Source organism: Alligator mississippiensis, chromosome 1 (assembly GCF_030867095.1).
Source record: "Alligator mississippiensis isolate rAllMis1 chromosome 1, rAllMis1, whole genome shotgun sequence".
Lineage (NCBI taxonomy): Eukaryota > Metazoa > Chordata > Crocodylia > Alligatoridae > Alligator > Alligator mississippiensis.
This window is the reverse complement of record NC_081824.1, coordinates 102,230,727-102,248,920: the sequence shown is the minus strand read 5'-3', so window position 1 is coordinate 102,248,920 and position 18,194 is coordinate 102,230,727. Positions and strand designations below refer to the sequence as shown.

Genomic DNA, 18,194 nt, shown 5'->3' with positions numbered 1-18,194 from the left:
CTGCTTTAAGGTCTGTGTGCACACAGCAGCTTTTGAGTTAGCAAAATAAAAAGTAAGATTGTTTCCAGACCACGTTCTATCCTTATTCCAGCTCTTTCCTACTAGCAGGTCCTCTCAGCATGCACCCTTTACTTCTGGCTTGCTTTTGCAACACAAAAGTTTCACTGCAACCTGCCCAGCAATTTATAATGATGATCATTTTCAATCTGGTTTTTCAATTCTGTCTTGTGAAGGAAGGAAGTGTTTTACTCTACTGCTGCCACACCAAGCAAAGGAATGGCACAAACATAGGTGTAAGGGACTCATGAGCGATCCAGTCTCATGTGTAAAATTTTCTGCTTGACATTCATGGTTGTTAAATTCCACAGAATTGAGGTCAAACCTCTTAGAGAAAGCACTGGCACTTGTTGAAAGTTCACACTGATTACGCAGTTTACAGTATGCACAGAACAACCATATTTCTTACAGGATGTGAGGAGTAACTTGACATGCTGAGGCCAGAAAAATAGGGAAGAAATAATTTCTCTAATGAAAACAGGTATTTTCCATACCTTTCTCAGATCACAATCAGTTAAAACCTGTACCTTCTACCAAAACTGTCTTTCCAAGTTTTATTACATACCGTACAATTTTGAAGAGTTAAGGATGGCAAGGTAGTCAGATTCACAGTTCTGGGATTCAATGTCCAAGTCACCAATTTTTAAGATCAGTCGTTTTCCCTGAGGCACTTGAATTTTCTTTTCACAAACGGTGTAATTGGGGTAAGTCCCAGGATAGTTCTTGGATGCCAGAGTACCGCTGTCTTGATATACCACCATATGGCCACATCCATCCCCTTTTTGAAGCGCAGGGAGTGACAGAGGAAAAGAAAGAAGGGGAAAGAAAAACACATACTACATGGTTATCAACTGTCATGTATGTTCACACCATTTTCAACAATATACCATCTTATTTTATGTTATTTCTCTTCAGCTTCTGTAAATATAAAGTTGATAAAACATCCACAAGTTTCTTGTAAAATAATAGAAAGGTGAGAGAAATGCTGTTGCTGTATACCAAGGTATCTAACAAGCTACACTTTCAAATGTGAATGAGTCATGAACAGGTGAATTTAACCTAATTTTCTACTTTGGGACCAAATCCTGTAAGCACAAATAGGCATGAGTTATCCAAAACTACTTTTCTCTCCATTATCGTTGCATGTTTCAATGAAAAACAATATAATAGTCTGGGGGGAGGTATACTGAACCACACATGAAAACATAAAGATAATTTAACAATCTACTGTCATCGTAATCAGACTCATTCTACTGTTGTGCTGCTTCTCTTTAAAAAACTTCACACACACACACACACACACACACACACACACACACACACACACACACACACACACACGGAAGAGGAATGGAGCAGAGGGCAGTACAGGAAGGTGCAGACCAGGGACAGACAAAACAACTGTATCTTGATACAAGCTGTTACAATGCAACTGTTAATTGCATGAGTCCATAGCCATACTAGGAAAACTATTCCAACCTTAACTGTTTCATTCTGGGTCAAGGTTAAGGGATTTAGCTCACTTTTACCACTACACGACTGTGCACTCCTAACAGCATAACAGTTACTACATGCTTCTAAGCAGCAGCTTCCCCACTTTAAAGCAACTAAAGTGCATGTTTGTCCATACCCTTAAAGATCATACCCCACATGTGCAGCACAAGATATAGCAACAAGAGAAGGCAGAGGAGCTTGAAGAGAAAAATGGAAAACACAAAGCATTGGTGGAAAGAACAGAAGCCCAGGCAGCATAAGGAAATCTAGGTTACTTAAGGAAGTCATGGGAGAATACAATTAATATGAAGCATACCAATAACTTGAAGTTTGTATTTCAAAAAGCCTAAGACTATTCCCCTTCCTTTAAGTTTTTGAGAGAAAAATCAGTGGCACTATAGGAGTCAGTAAGTGTGCAGGGGCTTGCAGCATAAGGGTGTTTGTGGGGTCTAGGTTTTTAGGTATACTTTTAACTTTTACAGAATTTTTTGTCCATTATTAGTAATAACAAAAACTACAGCTATCAATGTGAAGACACCAATTCAGAGAAATTGGAAATTTACAAGTTCGTTTTAATAACCCAACATTTTACTTTAGGCCGCATCAATCAAGACATTGTGCTCCTATTATTTTAACTGCCAGCAAAATCTCCTTCTACAACCACTAGGAAAAAACATATTTCACACTTAAAGATGAAACAACAACTGAAAATGAAGTGCTGATAAAGCAGTGCTTCATGCTGGGAACAGATAAAGTGACATGCTATGCCAAGACAAGCTCCAGGCTGTCAAACCTTTTCGCATTACTATATAATTACAATACCATTCCATGCATCTCTCATGTACTTTTCACAGAGTAGATGCACTTATTTTAAAGCTTTATCATTGTTGTTGGTCTATGTTGCTTACTATTTAGTTCAGTCACAAGTTAAAGCAATAGAAGTAAACCAAAAATATAGACTTAAGGGTCCCACCACTATTAAAAACAAATATCAATGTTCAGTCCATTTTTTACACAACTGTGAAAGAAAAACAACATAAAAACCTCCTGATACAGTGGCTCTAGTTACTTCGGCAGGAACAGACAAGTGATAAATTTCTGTTGAATTTACCTTTCTGAGTGTGTTGTTGCCTTTTACTGGAACTATTTCTGCCTAGCAATATAAATATAGCAATCCCTTCATAGCAACAGCTACACTAAAGTGTGTGTCAACACTCAGAAGTTGCACTATCAGTTTAGGGCAAACAAAAAAACTATTTTGGAAATGTGTGTTCACACAATATCCTTTATAATGCTCTATGACACAATACTTATGTTAAAAGACTGATGTACTAGTGGGAAGGTATGCCAGTATTGTCCATTATAATTTCAAAGATAAAATTCAGAATTGATTTCAGTGACACTCCATTCCTTTGGCAGAATCAGGACTTTGATATGCTGCTAGTCCTCAGTGGAAGGTATGGTCTTCACTAGATTTGGAAGAATTTAGTTTTAATTAGATTTATGGATAAAGCTGTCACTTCATATATAATTATCACATAGACTTCATATCTGTGCATGTAGAACATGTGTTTAGCATTATCTTGGTCTGCAATGCACATTCCCAGTACATCTCTACCAGAGCATGTGTTCCAGAGCTATGAAGTCAAACTTCCATTGGCTTAGTCAGCAGAGTTTAAGCTGACTGCCTCCCTTTCAAAAACAAGAGTGGGGGGGGGGGTGTGAAAAGTGAAGGAAGTTAAATTTTAAAAAGTTATGCAAACAAACAACTTTGATGTTGTGGAGTTTAAATTGAAAAACTCAAGAAATGGATGAAGTCCCAACGGCGTTGTTAAATAGCTCTTGTGGCTGCCCAGGGTCACATGTTGCCCTGTGTTACAGCAGTATGGCCCCAAGGGGTAGAAAGCTTACCTGGGGACCTATATGGGGTAAAATAAATAACATTTAAAAAAAATCACTACAATCACGGAAAGGCAGTGGCTACTACTTTTACCTTTGGGCCTAAAACCAACAGAGCCTGGGGAGATTCTGGCTTGGCTGGTTGTAAAATTGCAAAGCAATGAAGAGAACTAGACCAGGAATACTTGAAACGCCTTGCTGGTCTACCTGTCCCAACATAACATACCAGCAAGGCACTCCTCTTCACTTCCCTCTGTACCCACATGAGCTGTATTGACAAAAGTGCTTTGTTTGACAAAGCATTGTTGGTATAACATTGTCTTAACTAATGGCTTCTGCCAGCACAACTATGCCAGAGAACAGGCCTCATCACACCCTGTCTGATTTAGCTAGTTCAGAAAAAAATTACATTATAGATCTGGCCCCAGGGTCCCCTTTCAGCCAGATCATATGAGGTCATGTCCCCAGGTAGAACTCCATGGTCTAAGGCTTTGGACACCTGCCCAATAACAAATTAGCAAAAAAAAAAGTCTCCTTTGAGCTGAAGGAGTAAATGCCGTTTTATGGCCCCTGCTAGTTGAGTCTGATTTAGACATTATGTAAATACTGAAGCTGATGAGAAGAGTGGTTGAGATGAGACGTCAGGCTGGCACTTCTGTCTCTCTTTGCTACCTCTGATCCATCAGATCAGGACAGCAAACACATGAAAAAAGTAACTTTACCACAAAAGGTTAAATTAATCATTAAAAAGTTGTGCCTAGTTGTGACAGGGTGAAATAACAACCTGCAGGCATGATTTCTTCTTCAAGTTTTACTCTTTCAGCATTTATTCAAATAGTTTGATTGGAGAAAACACTACAATGAACATTGCTGGAAAATGCATTTTGGAGTTGCAATATTAGGGAGAAAAGAAACCAAACCTAAGTCCAAATCTCAGGATCATCAAAGTGTCTAACCTTCAGTTATGGAAAAAACTTGAAAACATAACTGTAGCTAGTTCACACTCCCTTAGGCAGACTCAGAAGCCAATTTCTTCATTAAAGTCAGTCCTTTTACTACAAATGCGGATAGCTTCTCATCACAGGAAACAAAACCAGTACAGGTGCAAATAACATACAAAGCAACACAAGCTGTGGCATGTACGCTCTCACGTTCTCTGCCCCAGTGTTCTTAAGCAGGTAGGCTATCATTATCCCCTAAACCCCTAAATCTGGGCATCAGCCCCTGAGTCATGCACCTCATTACAATAGCCCCAAATAAAAAGGTTTAGGTTATTTCCCACCCACATGCAACCACTGGGTGACCAAGTCAGACAACATATACTCAAGTGCAGATGATACATAGCTCTATCCATCCTTCTGCACATTTACGCATGCCACTACCATTCAGCTGGCCTATGGCTTGGATGAGATCACTTCATGGATGGAGAACAGCTGCCTGAAACTAAACCTGAGAAAGAAGGTGATACTATGGGCATTTTGCAGAATTCACAACCATGGGGCAGGCTCCTTTGGATGAAGGTACCTAATCCACAACTGGTCAATGTCATCTATAGCATTTTTTGCTAACATCAAGCTTTCACATAGCAGCATCCTTGAAATAATGCTTTTTGTTATCTCCATTTGGCAGACAGACTGTTCTGTCCTTGCAGATGATGCCTTAATTCACCCCTTGTTGGACTGCAGCAATACCATATACCCGGGCACTTACTAGCATTTCAGAAGTTCCAGCTAGTAAGGTTTGCTGCACTGCCTCCCTTCCTCATTAAAGGTTACTAGGAGCCCATCAAACTTGTCCTTCAAACTGGCTTCCCCAAATACTTTTAAAAGAAATTCAAGGTCTTAGTCCTTATCTTCAAGATGCTCCTTGGCTGGGGCTCATGCTACATAAGAGATCACCTAACCCTCAGGTATGATGATTGTAGTCATAAATTACAGTCTTCTGGCATGATGGAACTCTTTAAAGTCAGGGCTACATAGGTTCCTGTGGAAGGATCTCTCTGAGGAGCCAAAGGCCATCATTATGAGCTTCTGGTTTAAATGCAGTGTATATTTGCATAACTGCGTATATATTTAAAAATAAATCTAAAACAAAAGATGACACTGTACTATATATATTCCTCCCTCTTAGAGAGAGGATAAGAAAAGAAGAGACATATGACAGGCACATATAGGCACCTTGAGTAAGGCACTGATGGAAGTACTTAGATAACTGAATGAGAAGTGAGCATGCTAGAAAAAAAATCTACCTTAGCAAAAATTTCCAAGACAACTGGGTGTGGGTAAAATCTGAGTATTGGTTCTAGCTCTGATGCCATATGACACATTCCTAGGACCAGACCTCTTCTCTGAGGCTCCAACTTTCAGCGTCACTAAATCCTGAAACCAGTGTCTAAGACAGTGCTTCCCAACTAGGCTGAAGGTTGCTGCACAATGTTAACATTGCTAGATGTGCAAACATGGTTCACAAGATAAACCCAGAGATTTCAAATGGGAGTCCAGAGTGTTAAAAACATTTTGACCTGTTGTGGTCTTTCTGAGGCCTTTCCAACAGAAGAATTGCTCTATTATTTTTCTGTAGTCAAAAACAAGTGATAACCAAGAGCTGGCATTTTCCAAAGGGTGCCTTGAGTCTAAGGAGGGGTATCTTCAATCTAAAAAAGTTGAAAACTAGTGGTCTAAGACCCTGAGTTGTGTAGTCACTAGCACACTGCTCCCAAAGAGCTCTATTTAAGCAGTAGACATGATGGGCTTCTAGTTTAAGCCCTTTGAGAGTAACACAGCATAGAAGCAAGGAATATCACTTTAGTAAAGGCATTCCTTTAACCACAGTGATTTTACTCCTAAAGCATTCAAGTGACACAGATTACTGAAGCCCCAAACAGAAGCCACAAAAGTACATCTTCCCACGATCTAAGCTCACCTCTCCTTGTTTCTTTAATTCTTTTCATTCACACTCAAAAATCAGCTAGAAATGTATTTGGATTCAGTCCAGCACTAAATATAATTTGTCATAACTTGTATAGCAATATGAACATATACCTAGTTGGGATTGCATTCATCAGAGCTTCTGTCAGCGGAACCCTTCATAGATTATTAGGCCAGAAGGGACCTCACAAGATCATCGAGTCCAGCCCCCTGCACCAAGCAGGAAAGACAACTCGGGTCAGGTGACCCCAGCAAGGGGACTGTCTAGTCTCCTCTTGAAGATTTCCAGGGTAGGCGATTGCACCACATCTGGAGGGAGCTTATCCCACAGTCTGGACACACTAAATGTGAAGTTTTTCCTAGTGTTAAGCCTGAAATGGTCTTCCAGGAGTTTGTAGCCATTACCCCTGGTTTTCCACAAAGGTGCCCTGGTGAACAGCTGGTCACGGAGCCCTTGATGCATTTTCCAATGTAGTGGTAGGCTGCTACCAAGCTTAACAGTCAGGGTAAGCTTGAAGAAAGGGCTCAGCCTTCTCCTTTTTAGGCTGAATATGCTTACGTATGGCTTACCTTGATGGCTTGCCTTGCCCATCAAGGCTTCCCTTGATGCTCATCCATTCCCTTCCCCCAACTATTATTATTTGTCCTTGAGGGGAGTCAATCATGCTGTCAAAGGGCACATCTATACTTATCCTGAAACTACAATGCCCAACTATGAGAAAACATCCATATCTATATGCATCTGATAGCTTCATACAGTAGCTCTGTCACCATAGCATGAAGTATATCCCAGGAAAGCAACAGAACCTGAACAGACCATGGCAGCCCTTTGAACATGCGTCTTCTCCTGCCTTCAGCCAGCAGTAAAGCCTTACTTTATTTGGCAGAGAAAGTTTAACTCTCCTGTAGATAGCTGAAGAGATGTAATTTTGGTTTTCTTCACCATCAGTAGAGGCTTCAGACACTGCTGTAAAGCCTCTGAAATTCTGGAAATGACTGGATACAGCTTATTGAAGTTTATCACATCACAAAGAGTCATAAACAAATGCAGTCAAGCTATTTGTACCCCACAGGGTGCATTTACACAAGAAGTTTATTGTAGTTGCCTAATTAGCTCTGCAGTAAATGTCTCAGCATCTACACATGTACTAGTATTAGGATGGAGTAAACTTATTAACTCCGCTGTAGGTTATTACTTGTAAAGACAAGTACTATACTACAGTGGAGCTGTGCAACAATGCATGCGTAGGTGCTGATAGGGCTGGCTGGGGCGAGAGGGTGCTTCAGTGTGGGGGCTGCTTGCCGGCCCACCCCACACTGAAGCACTCTCGTGCCCCAGCCAGACCCTCCGCAGCACGCTGAAGCAGGTCAGAGCAGCCCCTGGCTGGCAGGCTAATCCCCCAGGCCTCCCTCAAACACAGCACCAGGGAGCAATAACCTCAGGCACAGTAAGCACTAGAGTTTATTGCTCTGCATTAATTATGTGTAGATGTGCCCACTGGCTCTGCCAGTAACTCCTCATGTTATATATAAAAATGAATTTTGGCCTCTTCATTGTTTCCCTTTGATTATGTAGACTTATTTAAATGTAAAGTCATTCTCGTCAGTGGTTGGGACCTACATACAAAATTTTTAAAGAAATATATTAATTAATGAGTAGTACATAAAACATTTAATTTTCCCATTGCCAAACTTGGACCCTTCCATGACCATATGTTGTGGGAGGAAAGGTCAGAGAGGAAAAGACAAATTTTCCAGCACAGTTTCAAAATCAAAAGTCAATTAGTTTGGTCTGTGCTTCAAAATTTTCAGCATAGTTATTACAGCCTCTATCACTGTGGTACCCGAGCACCTCGCCAAACCTGAATAAATGCATCTCACAAGGTAAGATGGCAAAGGAAATTCTGAAGTTGACCACTCCATTTCTGCCCTCTCCCAATTAAACTGGGAAAGAAGAGGAGCCGCTTGAACTCATCTCCATTGTCATATGGGGAAAAGAGGAACTGGGGACTGAAACGGTCTCAAGTTTTACAGAAATGTACCACATCCCAAATCACTTTAAACTGTTCCTGCTAAAAGTCTCAAATGAAAGGTAACAACGCAACACCGTGACACTGTTGGATTTTCTCACAATGACTGCCTCACGCCATGTGACACTAGACAACTGGAATCCCACAGAGAGCTTCCTCTGCAGGGAATTATGGGGAGGTCACACCTTGCAAAAAGGTACAATTTGGAAGAATCAGTCAAATGGTATCAGATCTTCAGTTCACGTGAATTTGCAAACTTTCACCAGCTTCAACACAGCGATGCCATTTCCACAAGCTGACGATAAGGCTTAGAACATCTAATAGTTTAAAAATCTATATAGATTCCATAAGTGCTCAGGTATCTGGCTCAACAGTACTGATGTGTTTGTGGCAGCGGCCTCCTTCACAACATCTTAGGGAGATCACAAAGACAAAAGAAAACAGTTTCACAGCTGACGGGATTTTTTTTTTTTTTTAATAAAAAATGTAATGAAATTAAATATGATGTTATTAGAAGGAAGAGAAGAGAAGTGACTCATAATCTCAAAATCTGTATTAACCTCATGGATTCCCGTAACGTGGGATTCAGCTGCTTTGTAAAATGCTTGCCCATGAGAGGACAAATAAATAGCCTCTGAAGTTTTTTCTTCGAGTTATATCCATACATAGTTGGCTGTATTAGGTTCTCAGGGAATATTTTAACCCACGCCACTACAACTGCTCTTCATAACATTCATTTAGCTGCTCAAGTTAAACAGGCAGCAGCGTGGTAGGGTTGTGGAAGGGAGAAGAGGAGGAGGAGAAACAAAGGAACATTGTAGTGTCTAGTTTTCCTAGGTTGAATTGTTTACTTACAACATCAAAGGGAAGTAATAGGAACAGGAGGTCAAACAAACTAGGAGGTATTTTTCCGTCCTCTTAGACATTGTTTATTGTAGCCTCCCTTTGGAGTACCAACGAGAAAGCAGCAAATGATCCTAAAAGATCTCTGCAGCAGCCCCATAAATCATGGATTCTTACTATGAGCCCTAGCACAGGGTTCTTCCCCAGCCACCCATGAGCTTGTTCAAACGGACCCCATATTGTACCACAACTTTCACATTATAGGCATCTCTTATCGGCCCATTTTTCCCTTCCATCCCATCCCTCAACCAGATCTCAAGAGATGCCATAATTACAGATTGTTGGAAGTCACTTATTTTTGGTGAGAGAATTTGATAAATTAAACTGGACCAATAGTAATGGTCTAAGACAGTGTTTCTCAATCTTTTAAGTAGCAAGTATCACCTAACTTCTGAAAATGTTAAATAAGTACCCCAACACTCAACTTTCCAGGGGATTTTACATTTACAGACTAATATGTGTCATATGTTGGAAGAAGGGCTGTGCATATAAGGCTGTGATATGATCTGGTGTGGGTAGGGTTGCCACCTTTTACACCAGGGGTGCACAACTCAAGTATGTACCTGGGCTAGAGGTGATGTTGGCCAAAGCTAGGAGGGCTGAACCCAGTGCTGCACAAAGTGCGGCACACCAAATTATCACTGGGGAATTTAAAGCACCACACAGTGCGTGGCACACCACATTTTTTGCCATAGTTTTGAGAGGAGGAAGGGGTGAGAGAGAGAGAGGAAAAGAGGATGAGAGAAAGAGTGCCTGTGTTTCACGTACCCCCAGGGGTATACGTACCACAGGTTGAGAAACTACAGTCTAAGAAAGGTACAGCTACTCATTTAAGGATTTTCATTAATCCAGTAGCATTTGACTGTCTCAAGGGTTCCTTGTTGCTCTCTCTAGATTATGTTAGACAGTATTTAAAAAAAAATTAAGCATGCATGCCAATATAAGTTTCTGAGTTCCTTAGGCCCCAGGTGACCTAAACAATGTTGTTGTTTGCTCGCCATGAACATCTGTGGAGCTTCCATCACGCCAAAAACCCTCTCTCGTGTGTAGAAGTTTGCAGAGGTAAAAACTAGTGAGATCAAAGCTTTTATTTATTTTGATTTTCCCTCATTAAAAACTTAAAAGGAAGGAGCATATTTTCTTCAGGACTAAGTTTTCTTACTAATAGCAAATCAAAATCACTCACGAGGAGAAGGAACAGAAAAAAGGGATTAATTTTACAGTTGGGTTCAGATTTTTTTAAGTCCTGTTTATATAAACTTGGATTTGAATCTGAAGTCTTTGAATTGAAACCCATGGGGATTGTACTCACAAAAGATTTGGAAGGCATGACCTTACTCACCTCTTTGGGCAGGGAGCTTTTTCTCCACATGCACAGCCCATCAACTTTCCACTCAGAGGCACAAGGAAGAGAAACAGGGAAGGAGAATATGTCCATCTGACTAGTCAGAAAGCTAGGAGCCACCCGAGATAACTTCTGTTCCTATGACTCCCCTGGGACCTACGATTGAGAGATCTCACACCAGCCCTCTGCATTCATTAAGGGATAACATATAAATGAAACTTGTAGGGACACCACAGACTTTCCTCACTCTTTCTTGAAGCCTCAGTTAGGAACAATCTTGGTCTGCCTTTGATTTGGACCACAATCTCCATTCAAAGAAACCACCAACAGAAAAAATGTACGTTTATTCATTGTAGCCAGATTTAAATACTGGGACTTCTATCAGTACAGCAGTAGAAGTTTGTGGGTGTGAGAAAAATTGCTGCATCTAAGACCAAGTGACCTTTTTTGATTGCTATAGCAGAAGAGATTTCATTTTCACATCTGTTCTTTATGTTGAGAAAGCTTATTTTTAACAGGACATTGCCTTTATGAATATAACATGCAACTGTGACAGATCTTTTTTGGATGCATTTGGAAATGCACATGACAACATATCCACATATACAAGAATATATGGAACGTCTAATAAAACTATGCCAATACTGGGTTTTCATTTTGCAAGACTGAAGCATTGTTTTAAGGGTCTTGTCTTTAGTGAATACAGGCTGCGTTGTATCAGAATTGGACATAGCAATAGATAGCAGAAGTCCACGGCAGTACCTACACATGCAGAATGAAGTGCACTGAATATACAGTAACTCAATATGAAGACAGTTCTGAGAGCAGAACCCAAGACTCCCCTCACCCAACTGCCCATCTTATTAGACCAGGGGTTGTCAACCGGGGGGTGGGGGGGTACGTGCACCCCTGGGGGCACTTGGGAAGGCCCTAGGGGGTATGTGGCAGTGGTGCAGAGAAGTGGGGCCGTGTCTACCAGCACTTTGTGCTGCTGCACACTATGTGCCACTGGCACATTTGTTTTCGCTGGTGCCATGAGTTGCTGGTGCTTCCGTTGCCACGTGCTGCTGGTGCTTCTGGTTTTGCCGCTGCCATGCGAGGGATCCTCCATCCTCCCCGCTTGTCAACCGGGACTCCCTGCTTCTTGACCGGCTGCCGGGGGGACACCAACCAAAAAAGGTTGAAAACCCCTGTACTAGACTACAGAGTCAGGCTCTCCTGCTTATTCTACTTCTGGTCCCAGAAATCTTGCAGAGGCCTGGTTCCAACAAAGGGACAGTGTCCCCATCCCACTTCACAATACTCCAATGTTTGTGACACTCCTCTGGGAGTTTGTAAATGGTTAGAGGGAAGGGGTTCAAATCTGGGTCCTCCCCTGCCTGGGTGGCTGCTCTACTAGCCTATCATGTAAAACAGGGCTGTCCAACTGGCAGCCCACAAGCAGCTAATATGCAGTCACCTTTCCTACTGCCGCATGGCAAGGGAGGGTCCAGTACACGTCAGACACTCCCTGAACACCCCTACCTGAGCACAGCCATCGGATGACCTGGGCATGAGGATGCTCTGTTTATGAACCTCAAACATCTGAAATGCTCAGCTGGGCCATCTAAGTTCCCTTTAAGGCTAAGTACAGACAGTCAAAAAGCCTAAAGCAGAATCAATTCAATCTTCACATATCAGTCTAAACTGACATGATTGAACCAATAAGCAAATGAACAGACATTCACTTTTGATTCCAAAAATGTAGTCACATGCCTGCAGTGCACCAAGCCAGAAACCGGGGAGCCCTAGAGCCCTTGTATCTGGAGGGGATCTGGGATAGAAGTTCAATAAACCGATTTAACCTAAATCAGTTAAGTCCATCCAGGTTTATCTTAAACCAGTTTTGGCCATTTTGAAAGAAGTTTATGTTCATTGAATTTTTGTTGTGTTACAGATTTGATCCAGTTTCTGATCACTTCTATCAGCTTATGTGTAATTTCTGTCCATAGCTTAGGTGTACAAGTCCTCCTTGGGGATTTAGCTCTTAGTAGTTATAGAATGAAGAGAAAGAGGAGCTCCTAGTGGAATAAATATTCTATTAATGTTTCTTTCCTATCTCCTCCTGTCTACTCTGATCACCTCCTAAAGGGAAGAAATTTTCAAAAAGTCCTGTCTGCACTGCAAGTTACCTGCACCAGCTATTTTCCTGTTCATTAACATTCATAATAAAACTCATAAAGGCCTTCTGCTCAGGAGAACAGGGACAATTATACACAATTATGCACTGCAGGTGCAAGAGTAATAGCAACAGCTTGGAAAAGATTGGGCAGTAGGAATGTGCGAAGCGGCCCCTATTCGATTCATATTTGGCCCAAATAAGGGACAGTGATTCAATTCGTTGATTTGGATCACTGTCCCTGATTCGATTAGGTCGAATCTGAATCTGAAGATTCAATGCTGATTTGGACACAGACACAGATTTAAAAGTTTTTTTCTACGTACCTTGAGGTAGCAGGCATGGCTTGTGATTGCTGTGATCCTGGGGTGCATGAAGCATCCCAGTGCGGGGGGCCCTCCATGTGCTTGGTGGCAAACCCGGAAGTGGACCAGAAGTACTTCCGGTCCACTTCTGGGTCTGCCAGGAAGCATGCTGGCAGCCCTCCCCAGCTCAGCGATTGCCTGCAGGTAATCGCCTGCAGGGATCGCTCAGGGACCCTGGGTGCCCCACCCCAGACCCAGCAGGCACCAGTCACTGAGCCGAGGGGATGCAGGGGGGCCCTCTTGCGCACTCCCCAGCGGACCCAGAAGTGGACTGAAAGTGCTTCTGGTCCACTTCTGGTTCTGCTGTGGAGCACACTGGGGACCCCCCCATGCTTCTGTGGGACGCTCCATGAGCCCCAGCATCACAGTGATCACAAGCTCCTGCTACCTACAGGTATGTGGAAAAAACATTTAATACTGTCTCTATGTCTGAATCTCCGAATCTTTCCGAATTGATTTGGAGGGTTCCGATTCGATTTGGAGAGATTAAAGGGTCTTCTGATATGATTCTTATTCAGAGATTTGGCCTCCAAATGGGGCTGAATCTCCATCGAATTGAATCAGGGACTGAAGCTTTGCACAGCCCTATTGGGCAGGTAGGAATATTAGAAGTGTACCAAAAGATATTTCATATACAGGTGAAAGGAAGAGCTAGATTGCTGTCCATCTGGCATGTTCTCAGACTGACTCCTTTTCTTTCTACTTGCCTCTGTGAGAACAGTGTGCAAGATGCTACTTTGAACTAGGTCATGTTTAGAGAACCTATGGTGCAGCTACAGGATTAGATCCAATACTGGGCTGCAAAAAACTGACTAAACATATGTTATGGATTAGTATTTCCACTGGTCAGGATATTCAGAGCGAACTAGAATGGTAGGCAGCAGTTTAGAACTGTGGTTCCCAAACTTTTTTATACTGCAGACCAGCACAGGAGCAGGATGTAGTGCACGGAGCCAGCTACCTCCCTCCCAGGGCTGCCTCACTGCGCAGCATGTGACTGCCAGTGGCAGAAGCCACTTGCCATGACCCGACAGCCAACCCTCCGCGCCCCGGTACCGGACCACGGCCTGGTGGTTGGGAACCTCTGGTTTAGAACAGCAAGTTATCTTATGTAAGCTGAGATACCCGAAAACAATGGGATGAAGCTTCAGAATTATTTTAAATTCCCTAGTATAATTTAAATCAGTGGTGCTCAATTTATGGCCCACAGAGCTGTGTCATCCAGCCTGCAGGACTCCTCTTCTCCCCACACCCTCCCCGTCCTGAAATCTGGTGATGGGGAAGCAGTGGAAGTGTTAATTGCTGCGTATTTGGGCTGGCATGTGGTATTGCTCTGTAGCCAGATCTGGTGAACACAGTTGCTTCGGATTTGGCCCACGGACCAACCCAGCGTCCAGGATCTGGTCCAAGAACCTGTCCCTCACCACTCATCCAGCCTGCAGAGTCAGATAGGTTGAGCATCACTGAGTTAAATCATCTAAAAATGACAGTAATGATTAAGACAGGGATTTTATTTGATAATTTAAGTCATGTAGATGACAACCTTACGACAAAAGGTAAATATGTGATGTCAATAAGCCGTGACAGTGAGCATGTTACTTTTATTAAAGCAAGTTATGCAATAGCCCTAAGATGCATATTACTAGCTCACTCACAAGATAAAGCAAATGGCATCATGACAAGAGAATACCCTTCTTTTACTACCCAGGACACAAATTCTTGTTTCTTCTTTCCCTTGGTCAGCATATCCTGAAGTAGTCAGTCCTTTTCACAGCAGTTACTGTCATCCAGCAGTAATAAATGGTTCCTTAAAAGGGCCAGTTTATATGGGAGTTAAAGCTTAATAGGTTCACATGCCAATATGGTCAAAGCTGTAAGACAGATTGAAGCACTGCTGTACTAATTAGAGCTAGTACAGGAACTGACATGGCACCCATCATCATATTGTTTTACAAAACATATAGGATGTTCAAAATTTCATTTGAAAAGCTGAGTATAATGCTCCTCTGTTGCTTGTAATGGACACGTCTGGCAGGTATTTAAGATGCTACAGACACTTTTCATTAAATAAAAAAAAAAGAAAATCAAAAGAGAGAATCGATAGTATTATTTTACAGCATAAAAATCATTATGTGTATATGTATATAAATATATATATGATTGTTTCTTTTACTTTTAAGCATTTCTCTGCTCTGAGGTAAGATAAGACCTATTTAAAGTCAAGAAGAATTAGTAAATACTGAAAAGGAGTGAAAAATAGAGCCTGGGACAGATTGTTTTATGTGCCCTGTCATTCTATGATTTCCTTTCATTTTTTAAATTTCTGACCATCAGTTTTATCCACTGCCCTCTTGCTCTGACATCAGAAAAAAGTCTGACCAGTTTCTCTTCGCTCTTCTTGCATTTATATGCCTCAGTTAAATCACTTAACTTCTCTTTTTCCCAAAATGGAATTCTTTTTGTCAACCAAAGAGACTTGGTATTTTTTGACAATTAAAGGCCTGGCTTCCATAACAGAGGTGTTTAGTACTTTCTGAAAATGAAAGTGTCTCATCTTTAATAATCATAATGTGACATTCTTTCCCCACTTCTCACAAAAACACTGGATTCTGAAATCTTGACTTAAATAGTCCAAGTCAAAATAGACCAGTATGATCACCTAGTCCAGGGGTTGGCAATGTTTTTGAGCAGAGTGCCAAAAACACCTGCAACTTTGACTTGTAAGATGTTGGCAGGCCGGAGGCAGATGGCAGGGAAGTTGTGAGGGGCCTAATCCTTGTTGTAGCAGTGCAGCCTTGGCCCCTTCCCCAAGGTGCGTGGGCACCTACCACCAGCAACAAGCCGGGGCCAGTGCTCCATGGACCCTGGTGCAGCTGTTTGCAGCCTCCTCACTGTCTGCCACAGCTGGTCTAGGATCTTGGCAGGCCCTTGCCACCCACCATGGAGCCCGGGCTGCTTGCAGCAGGCGACACGAAGGTTCAAGCAGCTGCACCAGCGTTCACGGAGCCACAGCCCAGCTCTTTACTGGCAGTGGGTGCACACGTGCCTCAGTGCAGACAGCAGGGAAGGGGCCAGGGCTTCACTGCCATAACAAAGATCAGGTCCCTTGCAGCTGTCCACCCCAAGGTGCAAGTGCCAAGCAAAAAGCCTTCGCATGCTACACACTGGTACATGTGCCAACGATTGCCTACCCCTGACCTAGTCTGACATCCTACATAACACAGGCCACAGAATCTTACCTGGCAATTTCCGAGTTAAGCAACAAACTCCTGACTAAATTACTGTTCATCTTTTTCTTAGAAAGGTATTCAGACTGATTCGGGCTTCACATTCTTATTTAAATATTGTTTCTGTTTTTATCAGTTACCTTGTCTTTTATTATAATCTGTGCTGAGCCTTTTTGGCAAAGGTGGCATATAAATCAAATGAATAATAAATAAAGAAATGATGCAGAACCCACGATGTCCCTTCATATATTCTTCCAAAGTTTAGATATCCTAGCGGTTGAAAAACGTGTGACTTATTTCTTGTCTGAATCTGTGATCCTACTGAAATTTAAAGTCCAATAGTCCTGATGGAAAACAAATTAACCCATCTTTACCCTCTGTAGCTGAGGACTAAAGACTGATCAGAAGCCTGAGCAGCAGAAAGGTCTTTGTAGGATAAATAGGTGCAATGGAATCACAATGAGAGAAAGAGAAAGGAGAATGACCAGTGAAGAGAGACATGGAAAATCAAAAAGCCTGGGAGCAAAATGCACCTTGTGGTTTGGCTTACTCTAAAGATTCTCATGTTTGGCATGACTTTTGCATTAAAGCGTTTCATTATTTTCAAATCCATTTGCATTCCAAGATACATAATACATAAAAATTAGATTAAGTTTTCCTAAGGAAGTAAAAAAAAAAAAAGAATAGTAGTTTATCTTAAATTGTCTCACTAGTATAGTACTTATATTAACCCTATTTCTTAAGCAGAAGCAGTACTTTTATTAGATGCAAACCAAGAAAAGAAAGGATAAAGTGATAGTAGGGGTGCACCAATAAAGATTTTCTTGGCTGATACTGACAGCCAATTATTAACCAGCCAAATCAGCTGATACTGATTCAAGGGAGGGCGTGGGGCAGGGGCTGGGGCTGCTACCCACCCAGGGTGGTGAATGGGACTCTGGCATGGAAAGCGGGACAGAGGCATGGGCAGCTCGTCCAAGGGACGAATGTCCTGGGGCTTAAAAATGTAGCAGTAGCAGGAGGCACAACTGCCCACAGCAGCTGGATGGGCAGGGGATGCACGGCTGGTGTGGGACTCCCAAGGTAAAGGCAGCAGAGCATAGAGCCCCAAGTCCACAGCAAGCAGCCTGCATCTGCTTCACATACAAATCCGGGGGGGCACATGCCTCCCATACTTCCCTTGGGGGGTTCATGCAGCGGCAGGGAACTGTTACCCCCTGGATGAGCTCAGGGCTTCAGTCATCGTTCCTAAGCACATCACCTTTCATCCAGCATGCTCAACATAATTGAATCCATTTTTACAACATCAAATAATATAGAAAGATTACATAATTTTCCTCATTTTTGGGCCCCAACAGCACTCTTCCCGAAAGGGGCCAGGGCCTTTGCCCCCCCACAATGTACTTGGTACCAATGCCACTAAGAATAATCTGATTTTATTTCTCCATCACACATGGACCCTTGTATAATGAGGGAAAATATCCAGAACTCTCCATATGTTTTCATAATTTGAAATAAGACAAATAAAATAAACTATTTTCACTCATGTGAACATCTGGAAGATGACATCAACTTGACTTCAACTTTAAATGTCAAAGTATTAATGCAGATTGGATTGCAACACAACTTAAATAGTTTGTAGCAATAGTGGTGATGATCATCAATAAAGATGAAACAAGTTCTACGACTTGTTTCAGGCAATAATATTATAAAATAACATTATGGAGAGGTAACAGGCTCTCCATATTTGCAAGGCACAAGTGTTTTTTGTTGGGGTTTTTGGGGGTGA

At 42.1% G+C, this 18,194-nt stretch overlaps 1 protein-coding gene across 1 annotated transcript in view; it reads right to left on the bottom strand.

The window, feature by feature from the left end:
• The window catches only part of DCBLD1 (discoidin, CUB and LCCL domain containing 1), a 57,581-nt gene that overhangs the window by 34,520 nt on the left and 4,867 nt on the right, over window positions 1–18,194 (bottom strand). The window contains exon 2 of the mRNA XM_006262521.4: window positions 623–835. Within this exon, the coding sequence (XP_006262583.2) occupies window positions 623–835 (213 nt within the window). The remainder of the gene's footprint in view (window positions 1–622; window positions 836–18,194) is intronic.